Source organism: Neolamprologus multifasciatus, chromosome 10 (genome assembly GCF_963576455.1).
Source record: "Neolamprologus multifasciatus chromosome 10, fNeoMul1.2, whole genome shotgun sequence".
NCBI lineage: Eukaryota > Metazoa > Chordata > Actinopteri > Cichliformes > Cichlidae > Neolamprologus > Neolamprologus multifasciatus.
The window spans coordinates 16,765,733-16,788,341 of record NC_140448.1 but is presented as its reverse complement, the minus strand read 5'-3'; the positions used below and the strand labels follow the sequence as shown (position 1 = coordinate 16,788,341).

Sequence of the window (22,609 nt, the reverse complement as noted above, 5' to 3'; positions counted from 1 at the left end):
ATTCAGTTGAAATCCTTCCTCCACCAACTCTCCTCCTCCCTCATGTTCGTATGAATTTTGCAGGAATTTGCAGACCACCGTCACATCCCAGAGCACCAAGGGCACCCTGTACTTCAAACTTTACGTTGCTGTACAAGCCGCAGTGCCCGCCTGCCTCCAAACTGTGAATTGTGTTTAAAGTATACAAACCAGTGATGATTTGATCATTGTATGTAAAATATTAGAGGATTAGTTTTTTTCTGAGGCTAACACCCACAGAATTTGCACTGCAATAAAAAAAGATGCCAATAAAGATGCATAAAGAAAAGCAGATTTTAAGATACAGATCAAAACACTAGTTTGACAATAACACCTAAACACGGGCTCTAAGCATACCCCTGATCTCTCTTCATGAGACTTCTGGCAACAAATGTAAATAAAGTTGATATAAAATGCTATAAAATAGAGGTGTAAATCATGCATGAGGTATTTTACTTGACATGCTTGAAGGAAACCTGACACCTCCCCTGGGACCCCACCGTTCTCCCCTTTAACTTTTATCATATTGATTCATCGTTTCCATCAACGTCCCCTGAACTCCCTTTTGCGCTCCTCTTCTCCCATCATCCTCCCTGCTGTCATGTTCATCGTTATCAGCTCAACTTTTTCCCTTCAGCTGTCTCTGTCTCCCACATTGAAGCCAGATCTGATACAGCTTCAAAGAATAAATTAATCATGAATACAGGCTTTCCGGACATCCTCATGTACAGTCTTGACTTTTCGACAGGTGTGCTTCACACTTTACAGATGCAGGTCGAGACAACTCAGACAAGGCTGATTTATTGGACCAAGAGCCATTTCTTTCATTGCTGTTGTTTGAAAACAGATACGCCAAGAGTGCGTGTTTTATTCTTTTACAGTAAATATAGTAAAATAAGAGAGGGGGTTAAAGTTAGGGGTTAGGGGGTTAGGGTTTGGGATGAGAACTATGTTTTAAAAACAAAGGTTAAGACAGCTTTGCTTGAAACTGCAAATATGTACTCGCTCTTATGAACTCACACAACCTCTGTCTTTCCACCAGAAAGATGTTTCTAAAGTCTCCTGACTTTAGAAACATCTTTCTGTCTTTGAGTCCGCTGTTTTTGAAATTTCGCTGTAATTGTAACTGTATTTTAATATTAACAGGTTATCCTTTAAAATCCATAAATGGAGCTCAAGTGTATCTATAGCAGTTCTTTATACAGTAAGTATAGCGCTTGGATTTGTCACTCTACCTTCTTCAGGAATCACAGCAGGAAATTTGTGCTATGTATAACGTCTCCCCCTACTGGGAATTATTTGTCAGTACAGTCATATGTAAGGACAGGGACTTACATAAAACCTTTCACAAAGTCATACATTTTTATTAGTAAGTTTTGACTAGGTAGTAAATGTTCGACTTTGAGTGTTGCAGAGCAGGCCACAATTTACAAGGAGCCAGCACAGCCTTTAATCTAATAAATCTAACAGAACCCTGAGTGTGTGAACGTTTATAACCACTAGTAAGCTTTGCAGTTTGGTCCTTAGGTTGCTAGATCCTTGAACATATGTTGTTGTTTTTTTTGTGGCTTAGGTAAATTGCTCTTATTATATATATAGTTTTTTCTTATAATTAAATAAAATGGTCAAAATGTTACTATTAATTCTTTATCAATTATTTCCTTGAGAAAACAAATCACACTCAATTTTAAATGTAAAAGACATTTCAGGTTATTTAAGTCATATTTAAAAGTCACATCAGTGCTCTTAACCACGAGTATGCTACTGTATAAGACTTCAGCAGTAAAAACACGTAATTGTGAGTCATTTAAATATGCAATGTTAGGAGATATCTATTCATGTGTTTCTGTGTCTGTGACAGCCTGGTTCAATCAAGTTGGAAGATCTATCATAAGCCCAGGAGCATTTTATTACAGCCTTTTGATCCCACATGGAGCAGAATTTCATCAGCTGCTGAATATTTCATTTCCTTTTCACTTGCTCGGTCACTTGTTCACTGAAATTAGAAATTAGAGGCCAAGCAGCACAAATAGGAAAGCAACAGAAAGTTCAGAGAAAACAAAAAATATCCAGTCTGTGGGGCAGCTGATGAAATTTTAAATAATTTTATAGTTTTACAGAAATTGTAAAAGTTTTGAACTGTGTTTTTTTTTTATGCAGACAGTTTATACTATAGTTACTGTTAGATTGTAGAGCACAGGTTTTCTATTAATTACAGTGCTTAAACCCCATTTCTCCACTTTTTTGTACAAGTGTATAATCACTGTAATTCATGTTCACACCCATGATGTTCTTAGGAGCAGAAGAGATGTTAAAGTGGTGCAAAAATGTTGCCAAATTAGCCCTTGCAGTGTGTGGTTTTGGGAAACTGATTGTGAACTAATGGAAATAACATTTCACAACAACTGTTGCTGAGGCAAAAAGAAAAAAAAAAACATGAAAGGAGTTCTGTACAGTACTTTAGCTCACCTTATGTGACATCTGTTCCAGGAAGTCATGTGTTTTAACCACCAGTACATGACAATACAGCCGTAGTGTTTGGTCTGTTCACGCTGTTGACAGGGTGATAAACTTAATAAACTTAATCACATTAAGAATAACTACTACTACAGGCTTAGCTGGCAATGTACTGCCGAGGAGCTACCAGTTTTGAAAATTATTTCAGTGGATATAAGCACAAAAACATCTTAGATAGTATTTCACTTGGAAACTTTAAGTAAGACTATAACTTAACAGTTTAGCACTTTAGTTTAACAATATCTAAAGTTGTCTTGTTTTTGTGTGTGCCAGGAAACCACTTCAAATTTGATATTGATATCACAACCAAGTAAAAAGAGGCCCAGTAGTACTGATATCAGTACTTTCAACTTCTTTGTGTTTCACGACTTATGAGATGAATCATCACAAATTTGGAATTTCTGAAGACATTTTAATGGCCATTAAATCACTTTGATTTTTGTTTTCCAAAATAACGAGTTTACACAGCAAGTCACCCTTTTTACAACTTTTCATGTATTTTGAAACTAGGTTGTTGTTGTTTTTTTGGAGACCTGTAATGTAAATGTGTGTGTCTCTGAAGCGCCTCTCTTTAGGTTCATCTTCTGCAGATCGTTCGTTCAAATGTGCTATAGGCTATAAAACAGACGTGGCAGCCAACACAAAAAGTAGTATACGTTTGAAGTATATTTTTTCATTTACAAAAAACAAACAAACAATCAATTTAACAGAGTGGATTAGATACTGAAGGATAGAAACAACATATCAATCCTATCATGCTAGTACTGATCGATACAAATACCAGCATTGTTATTGATACTAATGATATTTGGATCAATGTGCTCACCCTTACAGAGAAAAGGCATGGTATTGCTAATACCAGTGATATCACAATAGTTTTATATGAATTTATACTAGTTTTTTATACTAGTATTATCACTGATGGTATGATATGGCAAAGCACTACTTGAAACCCACCTCTACTCTGCAAACAGTATATGGTGAGCTGAAGGCCCACATCCATTTCTCTGGTCCTGTGTCAGGTCTTTGCTAAATTTCTTAAGGAACTGATTTTCAGATAGTGTTCATCTGAATGTAGATAGTAAGGAGATACATGATATGCCCATTTTTTGGCTAATAGCTCTTTGAAAGTCACAGAAATACTACTTCATGGCTGCCAAACTATATTATCTTTGCCATTTGTCAAAAATACTCCACAAAAAATGACAAAAATTATGTGTTTAAAAAAAAAAAAAAAAGCCAGGCTGCTAGTAACAAAGTAACAAAGCCTAAAGACACGACACAGAATTGGTTCTCAGCTACAATGTTTGTTATCTGTAGACACAACACTGATTCATGCCTTGAGGTTGGTGCATTTTTTAAGCTTGATTGAACACTGAAAGCTCAGGGTAAAGCGGCTTAACGAAGAAAAGACATTCTTCTGAAAATAATCAAGCACAAAGGCCTGAAAACTAGTGAAAAAGCAGTCATTATCAGAAACAAAGACAAACTTTAAAAGACCTTAAGAAAACCTGGAGAACCACTGTTCCAAATCACTAAAATATACCAGAAAGTCAGGCATAGAGAAATGATTTTACAGAGTACTATAATTCCACATCTCTAGTAATTAATCTAGCTGCTCTGTTATGAGCCTCAAGAGTAAAATAGACCATTTGGTGATGCTTGGCTGACTCCTTCAAATAGAAAGGTATTGTGTGACCCATTTGTTATATACAGTTAACTTTTGACAGTATCAGTTATTGTGTTCATGCCTGTTTGGGATTTGCAATGAACAAAAGAGGAGACAGGAAATTAAGAGTGTATTTATATATTTATTCTTGATTTATGTTTCAGTTTCTATAATGCCATTCATTTGAACTAACATGACATCTTAAACTAACAGTTAAAAACAGCAGATCTGTTCAAAATAATGAGTTTATTCTTGAGTGACAAAACTTGAATAATACGTTGCTTTAAATAACTTATCGGCTGTGTTCATAATGTATATCTCAGATAGTTTGGCCACGCCCTACTTTACAGAGAATACTTGGGATGAACTGTCAGCGCTGAATTTACAGTCGGCCTCATCAGTGTGATGAGAATCATGATCCACAGTTCTTGCATAGAAAACTTTGACAGAATTGCTGTTGCAATGATCAGAGTTTGAGCGATCTTTGAAAAAACTGTATGCCATTTTAAAGTGTGTAAAGTGCAGAAACAGACAGAGTAAGGCAGAAAGTCACGTCTAAAACAGAACACATCTATTGCTCTAATAAGATACTGATGGGGAGAGTTAAACGTTTAAGGGTAGAGGGAAAAAAAAGAGGTAGAGAGAGACGGTTATATGGTAACCAACAGGACAATTTGAACTGAAATGCACATATCAGCTGGGAGAAAAAGCTTTTTTCTTTCAGGAAATCATTATTGTCCAATCACCATAGGGTCAAAAAATGAAATATAGTAATCCTTAAATGTGATTCCTCGTAATGCTTACACGGAGCTTCGAACAATGTTGCTGCATTTCCACTGCTAATATAACAGCGTTTAAAACAGTTAAACCAGAGGCCTCCCTGAGTCTCCAAAGTTCAAAGCTGATCATAAGTTTAGTAATAACTGGAAAAGTTCGACTCATGTTCACAATTCTCACTCGAGGCTCACGTTGATTGTCAGTCTCTCTGTCTTCAATCCAGCATTACTGGGCCTGTAGTTCTGATCACATCGCATCACATCTTAGGCATCGTCTTTGTATGAGCCAGACATACATTCATCAGCTTCTGAGTCAGTACAGGTTAAATCCTTGTCTCTTTCCTCGGTTTCTCTTTCTTCACACTGGTCCAAGCATTTTTTGCTGTTCGACTCCTCCTTAATTTCCTCGACTTCTTCCTTCTTTTTTGTTTCCAGGAGTTTCCTCTCACTCTTTTCTCCAGCGATATGTTCCTCTAAGTCTGAGTCCCCAGACTCCCCTGCTTCTTCTGACAAAGAGTACATCTCCCTCGAGCTTTCTGCTGTGCTTGATGAGGCTTCTTTGTTGCCCCTTTGGTGTTTCTGAAACAAACCAAAGTCAGATACATCTTTGGGGTTGCTTCTCCTCTGGCTTGACATTTCACCAGAGCTGTCATCAGAGACCAGGGACATGAATCCATTAGGTAGACCATTGGAGGCTTCAGGTGGCCTGGGTGCAGCTGTTGAACTGCCCAGCTTGAGGATGGATGTAGCGATTTTGAATCGATTAAATTTGCTTTTCATCTGGGTGCTCTGTGGGCAAGCAGAGACCTTGAGTGAGGAATTAGGGTATGCAAGGCTGGATTCCACTGAGCTGCCACTGGCCTTTGCCACATTTAAAGCTGACTTTCCTGTCTTCATCATTCCCATCACCTCATAACGGAAACTGGAGATATCTTGTTTCAGCTCCTAAAAAACAAAGAGCAGTTTGACTGTGAAATTTATAACTACTAGCTCCCACTGTTGGTATCAGTAAAACACTGAGCTGTATTGATTTAGCTAACAAAGCTAGCTAGCTTTGTAGCTAGTTAGCTAGCTAGTTAGCTAGCTAGAATTGACTCAAAAACAGTTATGAGACAATGCAACACTATGTCTCTAAATGCCTGTAGTCTAGACTATTAATTGATGTATTATTTATCTTTGTATGATCATGGTTATGTCTGTTAAACTAGGAAAAACAGGCACAATGTCTTTCAAATACCTTTTTGAACTACTATCTGGATTAGTCAGCACTTAAACCATCTCCTCATACATCCACATATATATTGTCTTATCATCATTATCTTGTCAGAAGATGACTGTTATTAGTTTGTCTGATGACTTCCAGGCATGTCCTTAAAGCATTTGCATTAACAGTCAACGCATTACATTAATGGAAAAAAAGATTAAATATAACTAAAATGCAAAAGAAAAATATGCAAACATGATGATAAATAACTCTCAAACATAATCATTTCATATTCATTCAAGAAGACTACCTTGAAGTTGTCTTCAGTCAAGCCTTCCTCTGTCTTGGCATCTCGAATCATGGCAGCCACATAACGTTTCACCAGGTTCCTCAGTACCTCCTACAACAATTTAAAAAAATCTTGAACACAAAAGATCTGAAACTTTATTCAATACAAACTTCAAATGAATGAGACAGGAAACAGACAAATGTGCTCCTCTACAATGAAAAGTGATTTAAATCCTACTGAGTTCAGTTGTTTGGCTGATTTTCTGAAACATCATAAAAGCTTTTTATGGAACGTCCGCTTCAGGGTGTCAGCCCTGCGTTGAACCTTCCCTGTGTGTATCCACCTCTCACCCTTTGACCCCCACCTCCCCTCCCCCCCCTTTTGCAAAAGTAATTAAGAAAATGAGCGGATGAAAACTGAGAGTTGGAAACCTAAAGAGGCCAATTTGTGTCTGCCGCACACACTTACACAGACAGTGGTGAGAGACTGTAATTATTTTCAGCTTGCTTTCAAAGAGACTGCACTTACCTGGTACTGATGGTTTATCCTCAGGTTCTCTGCGGCTCGCCTCTACACAGACATCAGATGCCAGAGGTTGGTTAGAGAAAGAGTGGGAGATGAGTTAAAAAAAAACAACCTAAAACATATTTTGTTTTTCTTCACAGTATCACACTTTTCTGTAAACTCTGCTATCTGTGAGGCTCGATATGTGTGTCTCCTTAGTGCTGCGCCACCAAACACAAAAAAGTTTCCCTCTAAAATTAGGCTGCAATAAAGTGAAAATTCTACTTTCTACAGAAACTAACACTTATTTCACTGGTTATTTCGTTTAGTGTCATACAAGACAAAACAGAGCAGCAAATCATGACTCTCTCTTATAAGTAAAGTTGCCTGATTATTTTTTAAATAAAATTCAGCTCAAGTCATGGAAATTCAGCTCTCAATCACTGCTATTACTCCAACAAAATGCCTAGTCATATCAGGAAGCACTCTGGAAGCCATTCCTATACAACTCCAGACTTCAACATTATGAGTTCAAACAACTTTGTTTGTATATAAGTACAAGTTACTCTCCACAGTAAAGCATATTTTACATCCATGGACTGAGAGGGTCCAAGAAAGATGTCCCTGCTCCAAAACTAAGACTTTCACCTTTGCCAGAAATTTGCAGCTGTTCACACGGATAAACCAAAGTTTTATGGTCAGGTGCAACAAACATTGAGCTTGTCACTGTGACCAAATAGGTCACAGTGACAAGAGGAACAAGTATGTCTGGAGGAGTAAAGGTGAGGCTTTCAAACCTAAGAACACTGTACCAGGCAAAAAGCGTGGTGACAGCATCATGCTCTGGGTCTGTTTTGCTACTAGTGGTACTGGTAATTGTACAAAGTGGGTGGAACAATGAAGGTGGAGAACCTCCAAATTTTACAATTTCACGTAAAATCAGCAACTAGAATGTTGAAACTTGTACTTACGTCTTCCAACCAGACAATGATCCCAAACACACATCAACTGGTTTTGGAGTTGATAAAACCTTGAATGGCCTTTGTAAAGTCATAAACCTCTAACCACAACTTATTTACAAACTATGAATTAGTATAACTGAATTTCTCAGTTATAAGTTAAAAAGATAACAGCAATAAAATCTTTCAGCTTATTATTCCTCATGTTCATTGTTCAAACCAACCAACCCCCCCCCCTCCCCCACCCTTCTCTCTCTCTCTCTCTCTGTATGTGAAAACCATACAAACACATTTGACACCAGCCTTACCCCAAGGGTACCAATGGTGTCAGGGCGCTTGGAGCTTGTCCTCCACACCTGCTTCTTGATCCAGCACATGAGGTACCAGAATGATTTGGGGCTGGGGATGATGTTGAAAGGAGCTGGCAGAGTACCCCCTTCTTCAAAATAACTCATCCACAGTTTTGTCCTTGCAAATTTCCACTCAATGTCTGCATGGTCCTGAAATCAGATTGAGGTATATTTGATAAGAATGAATGTCTTGGTTGAACTGTTACACTTACATGACTGTTTGCAGTGTTTTTGATTAGTGCTCACAGCAATGTGCTGGTAGGAGTTGTTCATCATGGCTATGAGCATGTTGAGGAGCACCACCAATGAAATGATGTTGTAGGCCCCGAACATGTTGGCACCGACAAATTCAGTGAACTGGTGGTCAGCATCCACATTGGTCACATACAGGCTGATCAAACCAAAGATAGACCAGAAAAGAGACTGCAGGGTCTCAAATAATCTGCAAGAGAACATATGCGATGTAAGCCAAATATGCTAAACAGTACAGATACATGCAGTAAATAAAATGTGTCCTTGCTAGTTGAAAATGTATTCAGTTGCAGGATGGTTTTTAAAAAAAACTGAAGGAACCTCTTCACCTAGTGTTAATGAGATTCTGCTAATACACCAGCTTTTCTTAGCAACTGAAAATTTGACTGAGTTCCCACATTTTGTAACAAGTAACAGCGATATACACGAACGCACAGCTCTCTGATTCTTTGACACTCTCTCTCACACACAAGATCACACATTCACACTACTCGAGCAAGCAAAACAGGATTCATACAAACTCACGTGGAGAAAGCGTTATTCTGATGCACACATCGGATGCCCTTACACTTTCCTTTCTCATCTGAAGCCTTAGTGTCATAGTAAAAGTACAGCTGGTTCAGGCCATTAGCAAAGGCGAGCAGAACCTGAAAAGAAATGCAGCGTGTGGGCAAAATTATGTAACTTCATTCACTTCTTCTGTCACATATAACTTACTGTTCCACTTCTTGTCTTTGTTCTGCTCGTGCGCAAACATTTACCAGGCAGTAGATGAAGAGGAACTTCAGGATGTCGAGCAACATTCGCCCCAGAGAAATCTGCAGTGGCCCCAGGTGAGAGTTGGCCGTGAACAGCGAAATGAGACGCAGGGAACTGAAAATGTTTGCAATGGCAAACACTGCTTCAGCAACTAGTGTTGGGTGCCACATTTCCCACTGGTTTCTGGGTTTACTTCCGCTGTACTGGATGAGCAAAAAAAAGAAAAAGAAAAGATAACTTGAGCATACAGAAAGGTCACAGCCTGTCTATTGTCAACACTAGTGGTTACCTTAGTGTAGGCTACAATCTTCAGGGAGATAGTGGCCAAGTACAGAGAGTTCATGACAAAGTCCATCAGGTTCCACCAGTCATGAACATAGTCTTGAAAACCACCATCCCACATTTGCTTGATCTCTGCCCAGATGAATCCTAGAAATTAGATTATAGAAAAAGAGAGCACTTGTCCAGTATTAGCATTTTATATGATTGCATATTATTTAAAAAAATTGAGGACTGTAAAGATAAAAAGACTCCTTATGTTCTCTTCAGTCTGCAGCTACTGTAGCGCCCCTGACTCAGGCTGGCTATTTTATTGACATGCCCTTTGAGGAGATGTGAGCTACTGTACATTAGCAAACAAACATTCCTACCAAATTTCATTATCACAGTTTACAATGTTCCCATGTTGACATTTTACAGGCTGGCACAAACACATGATGAAAGAGAGCTAAGGCTGCGGTAAATGCCATTCAATTTTGTATTTGATTATAAACCAAAGCACTGAACAGCTTAGGCAAAAAAATCAAAAAAGCATTTTTACAATTCTACTTGACGGACACCGTCAGTCTCATGATATTTCAATGGATGCAACTGCCATTATTTTATCTGGATAAATAGAGGATGGAAGTCCCACTGAGATTATAAATCTCCCTTTCAATGGACACATGGTATTTAACTCAAAACTAAAGAAAAGTAAGTTAACCTCATGGCAGTGCAGGAAAAGAAAAAAAAACAATCAGGAATAATAATACATTATGCCTGAACTACAAACAGTTGATCAAAAAGCTACTTTCAGCTACTTCCTTATTCAAAAGTGGTCCCCACAGTGGGCATCTCTGCATGTTTGACTTGGCATATTTTTTTATGCTGGACACTCTTTCTGATACAACCTCCATTGGATTTGTTGACTGTTGTTGAAGAGATTATTTTGGACCAAAGGTGATGGAAGGACTAAAGTCAATGCCTAAAGTCTTGTTGGTAGCATGGCTAAAAAGTAAATAGTAAAAATTGTGGAGGGCAGAAAAGCATGTCAACAAGAAGCACTTAGTCACTGAGCTCAAAATCTGCTGGGATGCCCGAGGCAAGATGAAAAGATAACACTTTTTATAGGCTTAATGTTCATTCAGCACTTTGATCCAGTTCTACTTTGTGTAGTATTTGGAGTCGATCAGCAACTAAATAAAAATCACTTGTTCCCATTAACAATTGTAAAGTTTGGAAGTTTGGAAAGTTTGGATTTGACTTTTCCATAGAAACATCAGCTGAGGTGTATGGTTGTCATAGTAAGAGTAATTTAAACCAGCGGTCCCCAACCCCCGGGCCTCGGACCGGTACCGGTCCGTGAGTCGTTTGGTACCGGGCCGCAAGAGTTGAGGCTCAGGTGTGAAATGTATGGTTTTCAGGGTTTTAATCGGTTTTGAGCGTTATTTTGTTATCGTTTTTATTGTTAATTCGGTTTTCCTAGGTCTTTTCACATGTGCTATGAATAAATCTTCTTTTTTCGGTACCGGTACTAGTTTTATTTTGTTGTATTTATCCGCGACACCTTAAAGGCCGGTCCGTGAAAATATTGTTGGGCATAAACCGGTCCGTGGTGCAAAAAAGGTTGGAGACCGCTGATTTAAACCCAATATTTAAAGATTTAGTGACATTAACTGACCACAAATAAGCTCTCTACTTTTTTACCTTCAGCAATCCACCAGTACATTCACCATCAGTACACTATCAAACAGTATAATCATCCTAATGCAGAGTACAAAACCACTCTACTCACCCAGCACCCAGGGCAGGATCATCCACTCCACAGCGGTCGGTGGAGGGCCCTGCCTGTCCTGCCTGTCCTGCTCCGTGATAACAATGTGCTGGGAGGCGAGGAGCAGCAGGAACAGAAAGGTCAGGTAGGACGCCGTGTGGCAGATGAACTTGATGAAGGGCTTGCGGATGAAGAGGCCATAGCGACTCTTGGGAGCGATGAGGTAGCAGAGAGCAAACACAGGGTAGAGGAGACCTATGAAGACACAGGTGACAAACTTTCCCGCCCAGTGACGCCGCCTCCAGCCGGGGAACTCATCATACCAGCGTGATGCCAAAAGCTGCTGACAGTTGGGCTGAGCTACAAACTTAAAGGGGGAATATAAGAAGGGAGGGGGAGAGGTTTAACTGTTTCATCTATGCTGTTTGAGTTTTTTGTTTTTAAATGGCTCAAAATACCTTTTTTACATTAGCTGTGTATAGCAGGCATATAGGCCTGCTTGGAAAACTCATCCTCAGCCTAAGACTATTTAAAGATTTTACATCGACCATCATGCCCTTGTGTCAGTATCCTGGAATTAGTACCTGCAGCAGGCTTCAGTTAATGGAATACAAAAGACTGAGTAGGATGTGTTGGTGGTGTAGAAAATTGAAGGGTTATCATGTACACACATGAGTATTTTAGATTCAAAACATATTGGCTGTCTTACAGAAACAAAGATGGCTCTAAGCAGGCAGGTGGGCCAGCGCAAATATTTCTACATGTTTAAAAAAGAATGATTGCATATTTTTCTGAGATTTTCTTAAAGCCCTGGTCTGAATATGATTGGAACTTAATTTAAAGATAAATACCTAACATGACTGTGAATGCATGTGTGTGAGCAGAAATAAAATGTTCAGTAACGCTAAAATAGCGATGCACCAGAAAAGCAGATTAGCTTCAGTGCTTCTCGCCTGAGTGTAGGCATACCCGGTTAAAGCAAAACAAATTCTGCTACAAATGAGGGTTACATCATGAGCATGCATGCATATGCAAGCAAATTATGCAGGAGCACACAATGCTGAGAAAAATCCTGATGAGCCTCCATATCAGTATATCAAGTGTTGACCAGCACCGGCGGGTGCCAATTCACCAACTCTGCAGCCTCGTTTCCATGGGAACCACAGATCCTTATCTGTGTTGGGGTCTGAAGCAGAATGGCTCATATTTCCATACTTCAACTACAGTCTTACCTGAAAATGTGAGAGGAAATGCAGAGCAGAAGGACAGGAAGGGCTGAATTTTATGGATGAGAGAAGAAGAAGAAGAAGTGGTATACTTGTTTTTTCTTTTCTTTTTTTATCCAAATTTGAGAGCGGGAAAAAGAGAAAGGGAAGACTGAATGAATGTGTGTGTGAGTGTGATAGACAACGACACTGTATTTGAAGAATAAAGAGAAGAAAAAGTGCCAACTTTTTCTTTTCAGATGATTTCTTTGAGCACAGGCTCAAAGCAGTGGACCCATGGGTGCAGACTGAAGTAAAAAAGAAATAGTAATAACGATAAAAATAGAAAGTCTTAAATTCTACTAGAGCTATAAATATAATTTACCACTATTTAAAAAACGCTTTTGTCACTTATTCATCAAACCTGCGTCATTTCAGGTCTTTAAAGTTTTGAGTGTTCCATTTATAAACAGAGGAATTTATTTTTAACTTGCATCTTTAATTAAACATCAGAACCTTAATCCTGATTAAGAACTGTAAACACTATTTCCTTGGGCTTCTTGACATGTTGCGATAATCAGCACGATACATTAAACACTGGCAGTGATGGTGAGGCAGGAAATTATGCTAATTAACATGATATATAGGAAATCAATGTGAGTATTTACTCAACACGTGGGCTGAAATTAGAAAGTAATAAATGCCTGAGTTAAATTAAATTGTCTGGTATAAACTAAAAGACTGCGTTCTAAGTAAGATGTTGCTGGCTATTTTATTTAAGAGCCAGGTTAAAAGAACAGGTTTTATTCTCTACAGAAAATCTCTCTGGCTGTACCTTTGATTGCTCTTAAATAAAAAAAAGTTTGCCTTTCTATTGAAATATTGTAGAGCCATTTCTCATCTGTCGCAGTCACTTACCAAAGCCAGCAGCAGTAAAGTGACATATTTGCCTTAAGTGGCTTTTTTGCACAGCTCAAACCATCTCAAGTCCAGTTTGAAAAATGTCTCCCAGCAAACTGTCTATCACCAAGTCTAAAATGCCAGGAAAGTGCCTGTAACTGTGTGGGAGCTGTTAGTGCTTTCTAGCTCGGCAAAGACATGTTCCCCTGCAGCTCTACCGACTTAAAAGGACTGCTGAAAGTTTTCTTTGTCGCTTTCACAGACACATGGTGACAAGCAAACAGCATTCAGATGAGTGTAGAGTTTTTGCTTTGCTAAAAACTGAAATACAGGTTATATGAAATCCATTGTTTTGCTCCACTACTCTCTCAGAGCTGCAAGGGTAATTACATATCTAAAAATGCAAACGTCTAATATCTGTCATTACAGTTAAAATGTGTGTATTATGGAAGATTTGAGTTTATAGAAGATTTTGGTGCACACTACAGTTACCTATCCATCATCTATGCAATACTGTGCAAAAGTCTTGAGCATTTCTTTATAATTTGCTGCTAAGTGGCTTTGAGTTCATGAGAAATCTTTGGCTCCTTTTTCAGTGCAGGCTTTGTACCTGACCACCTTCAAAGGAATATTTTGTTTGTTAAGCAACTTAACACTGACCTATGAATCATTCAGGAATAAAAAAAAAAAAAAGAAACTCATGATATTAAATAGTATATTGTGTAAACATAAGAGACAATTTAGCAAAGAAACAAATTTAAGTTGTATTTTTCACACTTTGTTACTAACAGTCTGTCAAAAACACATCACAACACAAAGATAAAACAGTCTGTAAAGTATAGTATTTTTCACCAACAAGATGCCAAAGAGATATTGTGTGCAGTGTGTCCTTAAAAAACGTCAAGAACCTGGGAAAATTAAAGACAAAAGAAGAAGTGGGAGGTCTAAAAATCTATTATTAGTATTATCTATTACTATTATCTATCTAATAGATCTATTATCTATTAGTAAAGACCTGACAGAAAACCCAAGAGATCCATCTGGCCCCTCTGTTGATCCTACTACTGCAAACTTGTTAAACCTACATATGTGAGATACAATTATTGCTTCCCTTTATTTCTGAGTTTTACAAAGGCTGAACTTTTGGTCACAGCAAACTGACTTGTTAAATCAGATTCTTGCTCTTGGATCAGCTGAGCACAAATGGATTTCTCCCTACACAACACTTAATCCTCTTGGTGCAATTTAATTTCTACTTAATGGGGACATTAAGATCGCTTGAAAATCTGAATTGCAGTTTTTATGAGATATCACAAGGGGGCAACATCAAACTACTGCATGTAAAATTGATGGGTTCCCCTCTGTGCCTCAGACAATTTTAAATATTAAAGAGACAGTCTGTTTACGTTTGTACTGTGATTTTTCAGTCTACTCACCTCACCTACATTTATACCAAGAATATCTGTATAAAATGTAAGTAATCAACATTTGAACGCTCCAGGGAGAGAAGATAATCTGCTCTTTAATGTTTATGTGTTACTGATCACATTTATCTGATTTGACCTCCTGCTGCATCAAAGCGCTGCCTGCTCTGTGAGTTCAGCTCTTTAGACAGAAAGCCTATGGAGATTTCTCTTCAAACTGTTATAAATGGCCTTTTTAAACCCTGGGAGCACATCAGCGCACAGAGCCAAAAACACACACAGATGCGAGGATAAATGCACAAATGTAAACAAGCCTATTTGCACTTTACACAAATGAGAAACGTCCTTCATTTTGTTCAGCCGAGGGTCAAAAACAGATTTTTAATGACTCACATTCATAAACAGAAAGCACTATTTTTAAAAAAAAGTCTTCCGTGCAGACTGAGTGTCGTGATTATTGTGAGAGTTTGAAATACTGGTTTCTGATCTGAAAATCTTTTAAAAGCACTGACCAGAGATCGCACCACAGACAATGAATACTCTAACTGCTCTCTGCATGAACAAACAAGCTTTTCCAGCTCCAGTAAGTGTCCATTTAACCCTCAACACTTCACTGGGGGCAAAACTTTACGGATCATCTCTCGCAAACAAAAGGCATTTCCTATTAAGAACTCTGCTTATCTGTGTGTGTGCGCGCGCATAAATGTGCACTATACACATGTGATTTTCTGTTCTCAGGAGGCGGCAGATGAAAATGTTTTTAATGGCCAATTCATGTCATGTTTCTGTTTTCCAAACGAATGAGAAGTTTATTGAAGAAAAATCTCCCCAAATGAGGTTACAGTTCATTAAATATTGTCTTGCGCCTTAAATTCATATAAAATCCTGTTTCATGTCTTTGCGAGATGACTCTGCCTCTTCTACACAACAAAAAGCACTACCTACATAACTGCTGCATATACTCCTCAATCAAACAAGAAATCAGGCATAAAACAGGGTCCAAAATGAGTTAAAAATCAAACAAAACACCTTACTGCTCAGTTTTTCCACATGATAGTTTTTTTTATCATAGCAAAATGAAAAGAAATCTGTCAGCTCTGCTCTTTGGGCTAAAGTTGTAAGAAATAAATGTCTAAAATTACAGAAGAAAAGCTGATAGCTCATTCCCCAGACTGTCCTGTAATTATAAAAAATAAAACGTCTTTTTTTTCTGTGAATCCATTGTAAATAAAGAAATTTCTCTAGTAGATAGGAACATTTAATCATTTATCTGTTGCTAAATTACTTTGATGTAGCATGAATGACTGTGGGGGTGGTCTTTATTAGCTGGAAAACCTGTAAAATGTATGAAAAGGCAGTTAAAAGTCCAGAATTAATGCGACGCTTCACATTTTCCAAGGCCACCCAGTCGGCCAAATTGGAGTCTTTGGTGGGTCAATTTCGTGGCTTATGTTTGACACCCCTGTTCCAAGAGAACAAAAAAGTAAGAGTGAAAGTAGTAAATTTACTGAAATAGAAACTTTTCAGGCAGTTTTACAACAATAAGACTGCAAAGAGACAGCAAGAAACTTCTTAATCAAATTACCACATGCTATAATAATTTCTCACAGACTGAGCATTTCCAGCAGAATGACTTCATCTTGAAGGGATTCTTAACAAGTCCAGGTGGCGGGGACATTTATCATTTGAAAAGGGCGACTGGGTGGATTGTTACTCTCATCCTTGACACTCGGCTCTCCATCAAAATGCTGGAGCTGCTATAGATAGGCGATCCAAGAGAAGGGCACGTTGGGACTCGATAATTAAAACACTGCTGGGATGAGGAGACGCTAGGAGGCACAGTTGCGGCAAAAGCAGCGCGAGGCTTGTTTGTTTACAGTGTGTGCAGAGAAAGATTTACTGGCAACAGCAGAGGGGTTCGGTAAGATGACAGGGAACTGTCCATCATCATGTCCACCTGTGCACTCGCACGGCCCCAAACTGTCCTTCTGTGACTCAACATGCTCATCCGCCAGCCTGTTTGTTGATGCGCAACAACTGCATGGATGAAGGAGGAAAGAGCAGTGTCATAAAATGAGACTCCCCCAAAAGTGCATCATCTCTGACAGCCACGCAGGGCTCCCAGCTAAAGACAGCTGAATGAATTATTAGTCGCTCCTGGGAGGGATGCGTCTGCTTCTTCATCATTTCCTACCTCACCTTCATATGCAGCGTAACAATTCTGTTGTATAAAATCGATTTAACCCCTTCTTCTTGCTTTTAGCCATCCCATAACTTAGCAAGTCACTGAAAAATCTCCTACATTCACCATCCCGACACTGGAAAGCGTGCTCGGCTTTTGCATTAGCCTTTGGGTGTTACGGTAGCTTTTAACACAAACAGGAACATTCATAACGACATGGACCTAACCGAAGGGGAGTGCCGCATTAATTAGAGACGAATGCTGAAGTTTGAGCAGATGCAAAAATCCACAGATACACTTTACAAGAATTAAATCAACTTATTTGCATTTTTATTGTTTATGGCTCTACCCACCGGGGAAGGTTTTACATCCCAGTGGAAATAAAAGGATGAAATCAGCAGACCAGAAAACCGAATATTGTTTTGGAGTTACCACGTTTGGACCATTTCCACCACAATTATTTACATCAATTTGAATTGCAATGCAGCTCCTACAACGCTGCTAAATAAAAGATCCCAATTTACTCCCTAGGAAATTCAAATCTGGACTGTGAATGCAAGTGTTTATATGGCATGTTTACAACTCCTTCAAAAGCAGTTGCTCTGTATTAAACTTTCCAGATCATACAGGGAATACATGTAATTAACTTTATGCAACAGTTCATTGCCTTTTCCTTTACTTAAAACCGACCCTAACTCAAACCTAAACAATGGACATGCATGGTGAGCTAAATTTCTGACATGTTTTTTTAAGGGTATTAGTAAACATCCTCAGTCTACAGCTACAATACAAACATGGATTTATTTATTAGATATTTGCCTTGCAACTGTAATACTCTGGTTATTTAATCCGGGAATCTTCATTCCCATTTGTTATCTGTGTGAGCTGCCAAGGGGAAAACAGTTAAAAACCTTTGCACCTCATGTCATTAAACCCAATGCTAATCTAACATAATTACAGCACTTCTCATCAGCTCACAGTGACACAGACGAGACCACGTTGGCTTGGTTCAGCAAAACTCTCACATTTGGCAGGTTGACATTTTATTACAAAAATCTAAAAAACAAAAACAGCTATACAGTGGATCATGAAGAAAACACTGTTAAGCAATGTGACAGAAGGAAAAATAATACTAGTGGAAAACCCACATGATTTCCTATTTTACACAGTTTGGAAGGCTACAGCTGTAATATTACAGTCTTATCTGACTCTCATTGGCCTTAAGGTAAAAGAGGGCACACTTGACTGAGATGCAGTGTTTGTGTGTGTGTGTGTGTGTGTGTGTGTGTGTGTGTGTGTGTGCGTGTGTGTGTGTGTGTGTGTGTGTGCAAAAGATCATTTTGTTGATATCTAACAGGATGACATTCTCTGCTTCCTTCCCCTTCCTGCAGCCCCGGCAATAAAGAAACAAACAAGGAACCCATCTCATTGCCCATCTGGAATTTTACACATTACCATATGTCTGTGTATTAATGGTATAAATTAAACGTATGAAGGCCTGCCATATATCAAAATATGACACTCATGTCATACACCCACTTCTGTATTAGTATTTATTCAGAAGCTGAATATTACTATACTATTTCCTGCTCCCTTATTTCCAACGGGTTGCCACAGCAGACAGATTATTACAAAAGATGCTCTTCCTGATGCAACCCTCTGAATTATCTGGGCTGGGACCGGCACAGCAAGTTCGCCAGCTTGTGTCTCCTCCTGGTCTCAAACTGAGGCTCTTTCATGTTTAAGGTGAATGTGTTACCCACTACAGCATGGAGCCACATTACACATGCAATACAATGCAACCATTGCTGGATAATAATTTTACTTTGCACATACCTCTTTTTGGTGGTATTTGATAGCTAGCTTGAGTCTTGCCAGATCATTAGCGCCCTCCTCTTCCAATAAGCTGATATCATCTTTATAGTTGAGGATCATCTCCAGCTCTCTGGAGCTCCTTGTTTGATCCAGGAGGTCTTTTGCAAACTGCTTACACTGCTGGGACAGCTCTTCATACTCAGATTTAAACTCATTCTCCACCTGGAAGCAATAGATGGAGTGGATTTAAAACAAACACTGTAGTGCTGAAGAGCAGGAGTACGTAAAATGTGAGTAAATATGTCAGGAAGAGCCTTGGGGATGTCAAACTCATTTTATATCATGGGACACATACAGCTGATTTTGATCTTAAGTGGGCCAAACCAGCGAACCTCCCCTTTCTGTCAATGTAAACTCGTCTAACTTTGTGTTTAATCCCATTACTAAAAGAAAAAGGAGTGCAAGTTTAGCAGTACGTCTCAGTTTATCTACATAAAACTAATAGAGCTGTAGTAAATGAAAGAAATCTGTCTGCACAAATAAATACGTTTTTTAAATTACAGAAAAAGTTTCTTGTAGTTCACTGCCTGGACATGCTTCACATTCACTGAAAATGTCATTTTTGCTCCTGTGGACCCTTTGTAAAAAAAATAAATACATTTCTATATTAAATAGAGAAAAAAAACAGGAACTTTCATGTGTTTAATGGTTATTGTTTATCTATTACTTAATAGTAATAGATAACTTTCTGCATCAGGAAATTTCTTACATCTTGCTTATACACTTTTTATGGATCACCTCTATTAGCTATGTTCTCTTGGAGGAAAACAGTTGACCTATCAAATAAAATGTCTGTAAATCATAGAGCACATACATAGATAACAGCATTTTATTATATTTTAGCTGGAGATATCAATAACCTTTTTTCAAATCCTTATTAAATATTAGATTCAACATAAGGGATTTATTTGAATTCTTATCTAATAAATTGAAAGGTCATATTTTTTGTTACACAGTCATATTATATAAGGTTTAAAAGGTTAATTAATATACATACTGTTGGTATTTCAGCTCCTCAGAATCAAATCTTACTAAATGATGCTCAAGCTCCACTATTAGCTGCCTCTCTTGCCCTCACCTTGCTGAGCTCCTGCAGCTCCCAGCTGAGCCTGAATGCGGTTAGGAAGGGGTCTTCGCTGGAGAGCGCAATTAGTGAAGGACTCGACAGTGCTTTGTAGATGTTGAGTCGTGAGCGCGAGTGCCGCAGGCTGTCCACATCCGAACTAGACACACACTCCACACAGTTGCAGCGCACCTGCAACATCAAACAAAACGTGGACGCATGGACACATTTTAATGAGGCTTCTCTGTTTTTAGCAATGGCTCATCTTCCAGTCTTGCAAATCAGCTGCTGTTCTGGGATGTCAAGATATGATACTCAGACCTTCAAGGGACAACCTAACCTGTAGATGTATGTGCACATTTACATTTTATAAAAATACACCACCATATTAGATTTTAAATTAAACAAAGTGCATACTTTCAGCTATAATTCAAGGGGTTTACCAATAGGATCACAGTAATAGTTCAGGAATTACAGCCATCTTTTTACACAGTGCCCCATTTTCAGATGCTTTGTCTTTACTACCGAAAGGCATGCTCTGCTGGGTAAATATCATGCAAATGACTTTGAAGAATCTCCCATTTATTTCTCTTGAGAAATACTTGTTTTGCGATTGTAGCACCCTTCGGGTCATTACCCATTTGCACTGTAAAGCATCATCCCATCAGTTTTGCAGCAATTGGCTGAATCTGAGCAGAGAGCAAAGCTCTGTACACTTCATCACAATTCATCCTGTTACTTCTATCAGCAGTCATATCATCAATAAACACTAGTAAACTGGCTCCACTGGCAGCCATACATGGTCATGTCATAAAAATGACTGCACCATGTTTGACAGATGATGTGGTCTGCTTCGGTTTAGGACCTGCTTCTCTCCTTCTTTATTCTCCTGTCTTCCCATCATTCTGGCACAAGTTAATCGTAACTTTATCTCCCTTACTGTGCAGGCTTTCTTAAATTCTTTAGGAGAGGCTGTCTAACCTGGACTTGTGTTTTTTAACATAGACAGTGGTTTGCACCTTGTCTTAGAAACTCTCTATTTATCTCTGTCTTGATTGTTGACAGTGATTCTTCTGCCTCCTTAAGAGTATTTCTGACTTGGTTTGATGTTTTGAATTTGTTTTTCTTAACCATAATTCTCACTAATGCTGTCTTTTGGTGTTGTTAAGCTGGTCAGTGAACTCTTTCTTTTTAAGAATGTAACAGAGTGTTTATTTGGCCACACCAGCTAAAGTTTTACGATGTTTCTAATAGGTTTCTTTTGTGTTTTTGGGTTAATGATAGCCTCTTTCGCTCACATCAAGATCTCTGTGGACCGCATAGTGAGAATTCAAATTAAAACCTAATAAATTTAAGTTAATCTTGTAATCGAATCCATATATTTTATCTACTTACGTTTTCATGGAATAACCAGGAAACAGGCATCACTTGGTTATAAAACTGTTTATTACCCCAATGACTTCTGAGCCTCTGGAAATGGCTTTAATTAACTTTTATGAAACCCTGCACTTCAAGCACATATTAGATGTTTGTTTTAGAATCCACTGTGGTGGTATACAGAAGAACAAATCCATAATTTGTGTCTTTGAACCCACACTTTTATATGTGTAACTATGGTATCTTGCATAGAGATATTAGAGACAAATGGTTCACTCACCTCATGTGGCTGTGGCATAGACACACCTTTCTGCACCAGAAGCTTGATAATTTCATAGTTGTTGGTGTGTGCAGCAAGAATGATAGGAGTGATGTCAGGGGTGAAGTCAGAGAACTGCTTGTCCAGTAAGATCGGTGGAACCTTTGCAGGGAGATGAGAGAATGACAGCACATGTGAACAAAGCTGTCAAAAAAATACAATAGGCGCTGACCTGCACAGTACCTGGGGCTTTTAGCTCCTGGAGGTAAAGATAGTTGAAATCCAAACAAGAAATTGTCCCCTTGGAAAAAGACAAAATGCCTTCCATATAAGGCTTTTGTAAGGGGCACCAGCAACAGCAAAGCGAGATGCATCAGCGTTTAACACATTTCAGAGGGAATTATGCTCAGAGAGAAACTCATTCTACCTATCCCTCTTATCGCCCACTCCAGCTAAGTCCTTTTTCAATTCCCATATCATTCAAGAGGGGGGATACAGGTGCAGGCAGCAGAGGAGTAAGCTGTGCCTTTTTAATTATTTTAATTGAAGGCCTGTTATCTGATTCTGTGGTGAGGGAGAATGGGAGAAGAGAGAGAAGACAGCTCAAGAATGATTGGAGGGTAAACATGGAATAGGTAAGGACCTGCTTAGCAACTCAAGGCAGAATAATGGCAGAGGTGAAACATCTTCAAGCAACTTAAAGAAGTCCAGACGCTTTTCTTTGCAAGCTCCTTTGACTACAATGACCTGGATGACTGAGAACCTTCACAGACACCTTACAATCATAGTTAATTATATACTATGGGTGTTTTTCCATTAAAACAGCAAAGGGCACTGTATGATAGTCTAACAAAACTCCTCATTTAAATCATGCCCTATAGATATATCTGCATTTTTCCCATTAGTTCTGATGTATTTCGATCTGACTGTGCTAATACTGACATACACTCAGTTGCCACTTTATTGGAAGCACCTTGCTTGTACTTGCTTGTATC

General features: G+C 38.6%; 1 protein-coding gene across 2 annotated transcripts in view; it reads right to left on the bottom strand.

Moving 5' to 3' along the window:
- Positions 1-4,333: 4,333 nt before the first annotated feature.
- trpc4a (transient receptor potential cation channel, subfamily C, member 4a) overlaps positions 4,334-22,609 on the bottom strand; it is a 28,513-nt gene continuing 10,237 nt past the window's right edge. For both annotated transcript variants that reach the window (XM_085174925.1, XM_085174926.1), the window contains 12 exons: positions 21,636-21,776; positions 19,994-20,170; positions 18,877-19,077; positions 11,351-11,696; positions 9,587-9,726; positions 9,300-9,500; positions 9,064-9,185; positions 8,533-8,728; positions 8,245-8,436; positions 7,002-7,043; positions 6,495-6,584; positions 4,334-5,925 (listed from right to left, as the gene is read on the bottom strand). In XM_085174925.1, the coding sequence (XP_085031051.1) occupies positions 5,245-5,925; positions 6,495-6,584; positions 7,002-7,043; positions 8,245-8,436; positions 8,533-8,728; positions 9,064-9,185; positions 9,300-9,500; positions 9,587-9,726; positions 11,351-11,696; positions 18,877-19,077; positions 19,994-20,170; positions 21,636-21,776 (2,529 nt within the window). In that variant the 3' untranslated portion in view covers positions 4,334-5,244. The remainder of the gene's footprint in view (positions 5,926-6,494; positions 6,585-7,001; positions 7,044-8,244; positions 8,437-8,532; positions 8,729-9,063; positions 9,186-9,299; positions 9,501-9,586; positions 9,727-11,350; positions 11,697-18,876; positions 19,078-19,993; positions 20,171-21,635; positions 21,777-22,609) is intronic.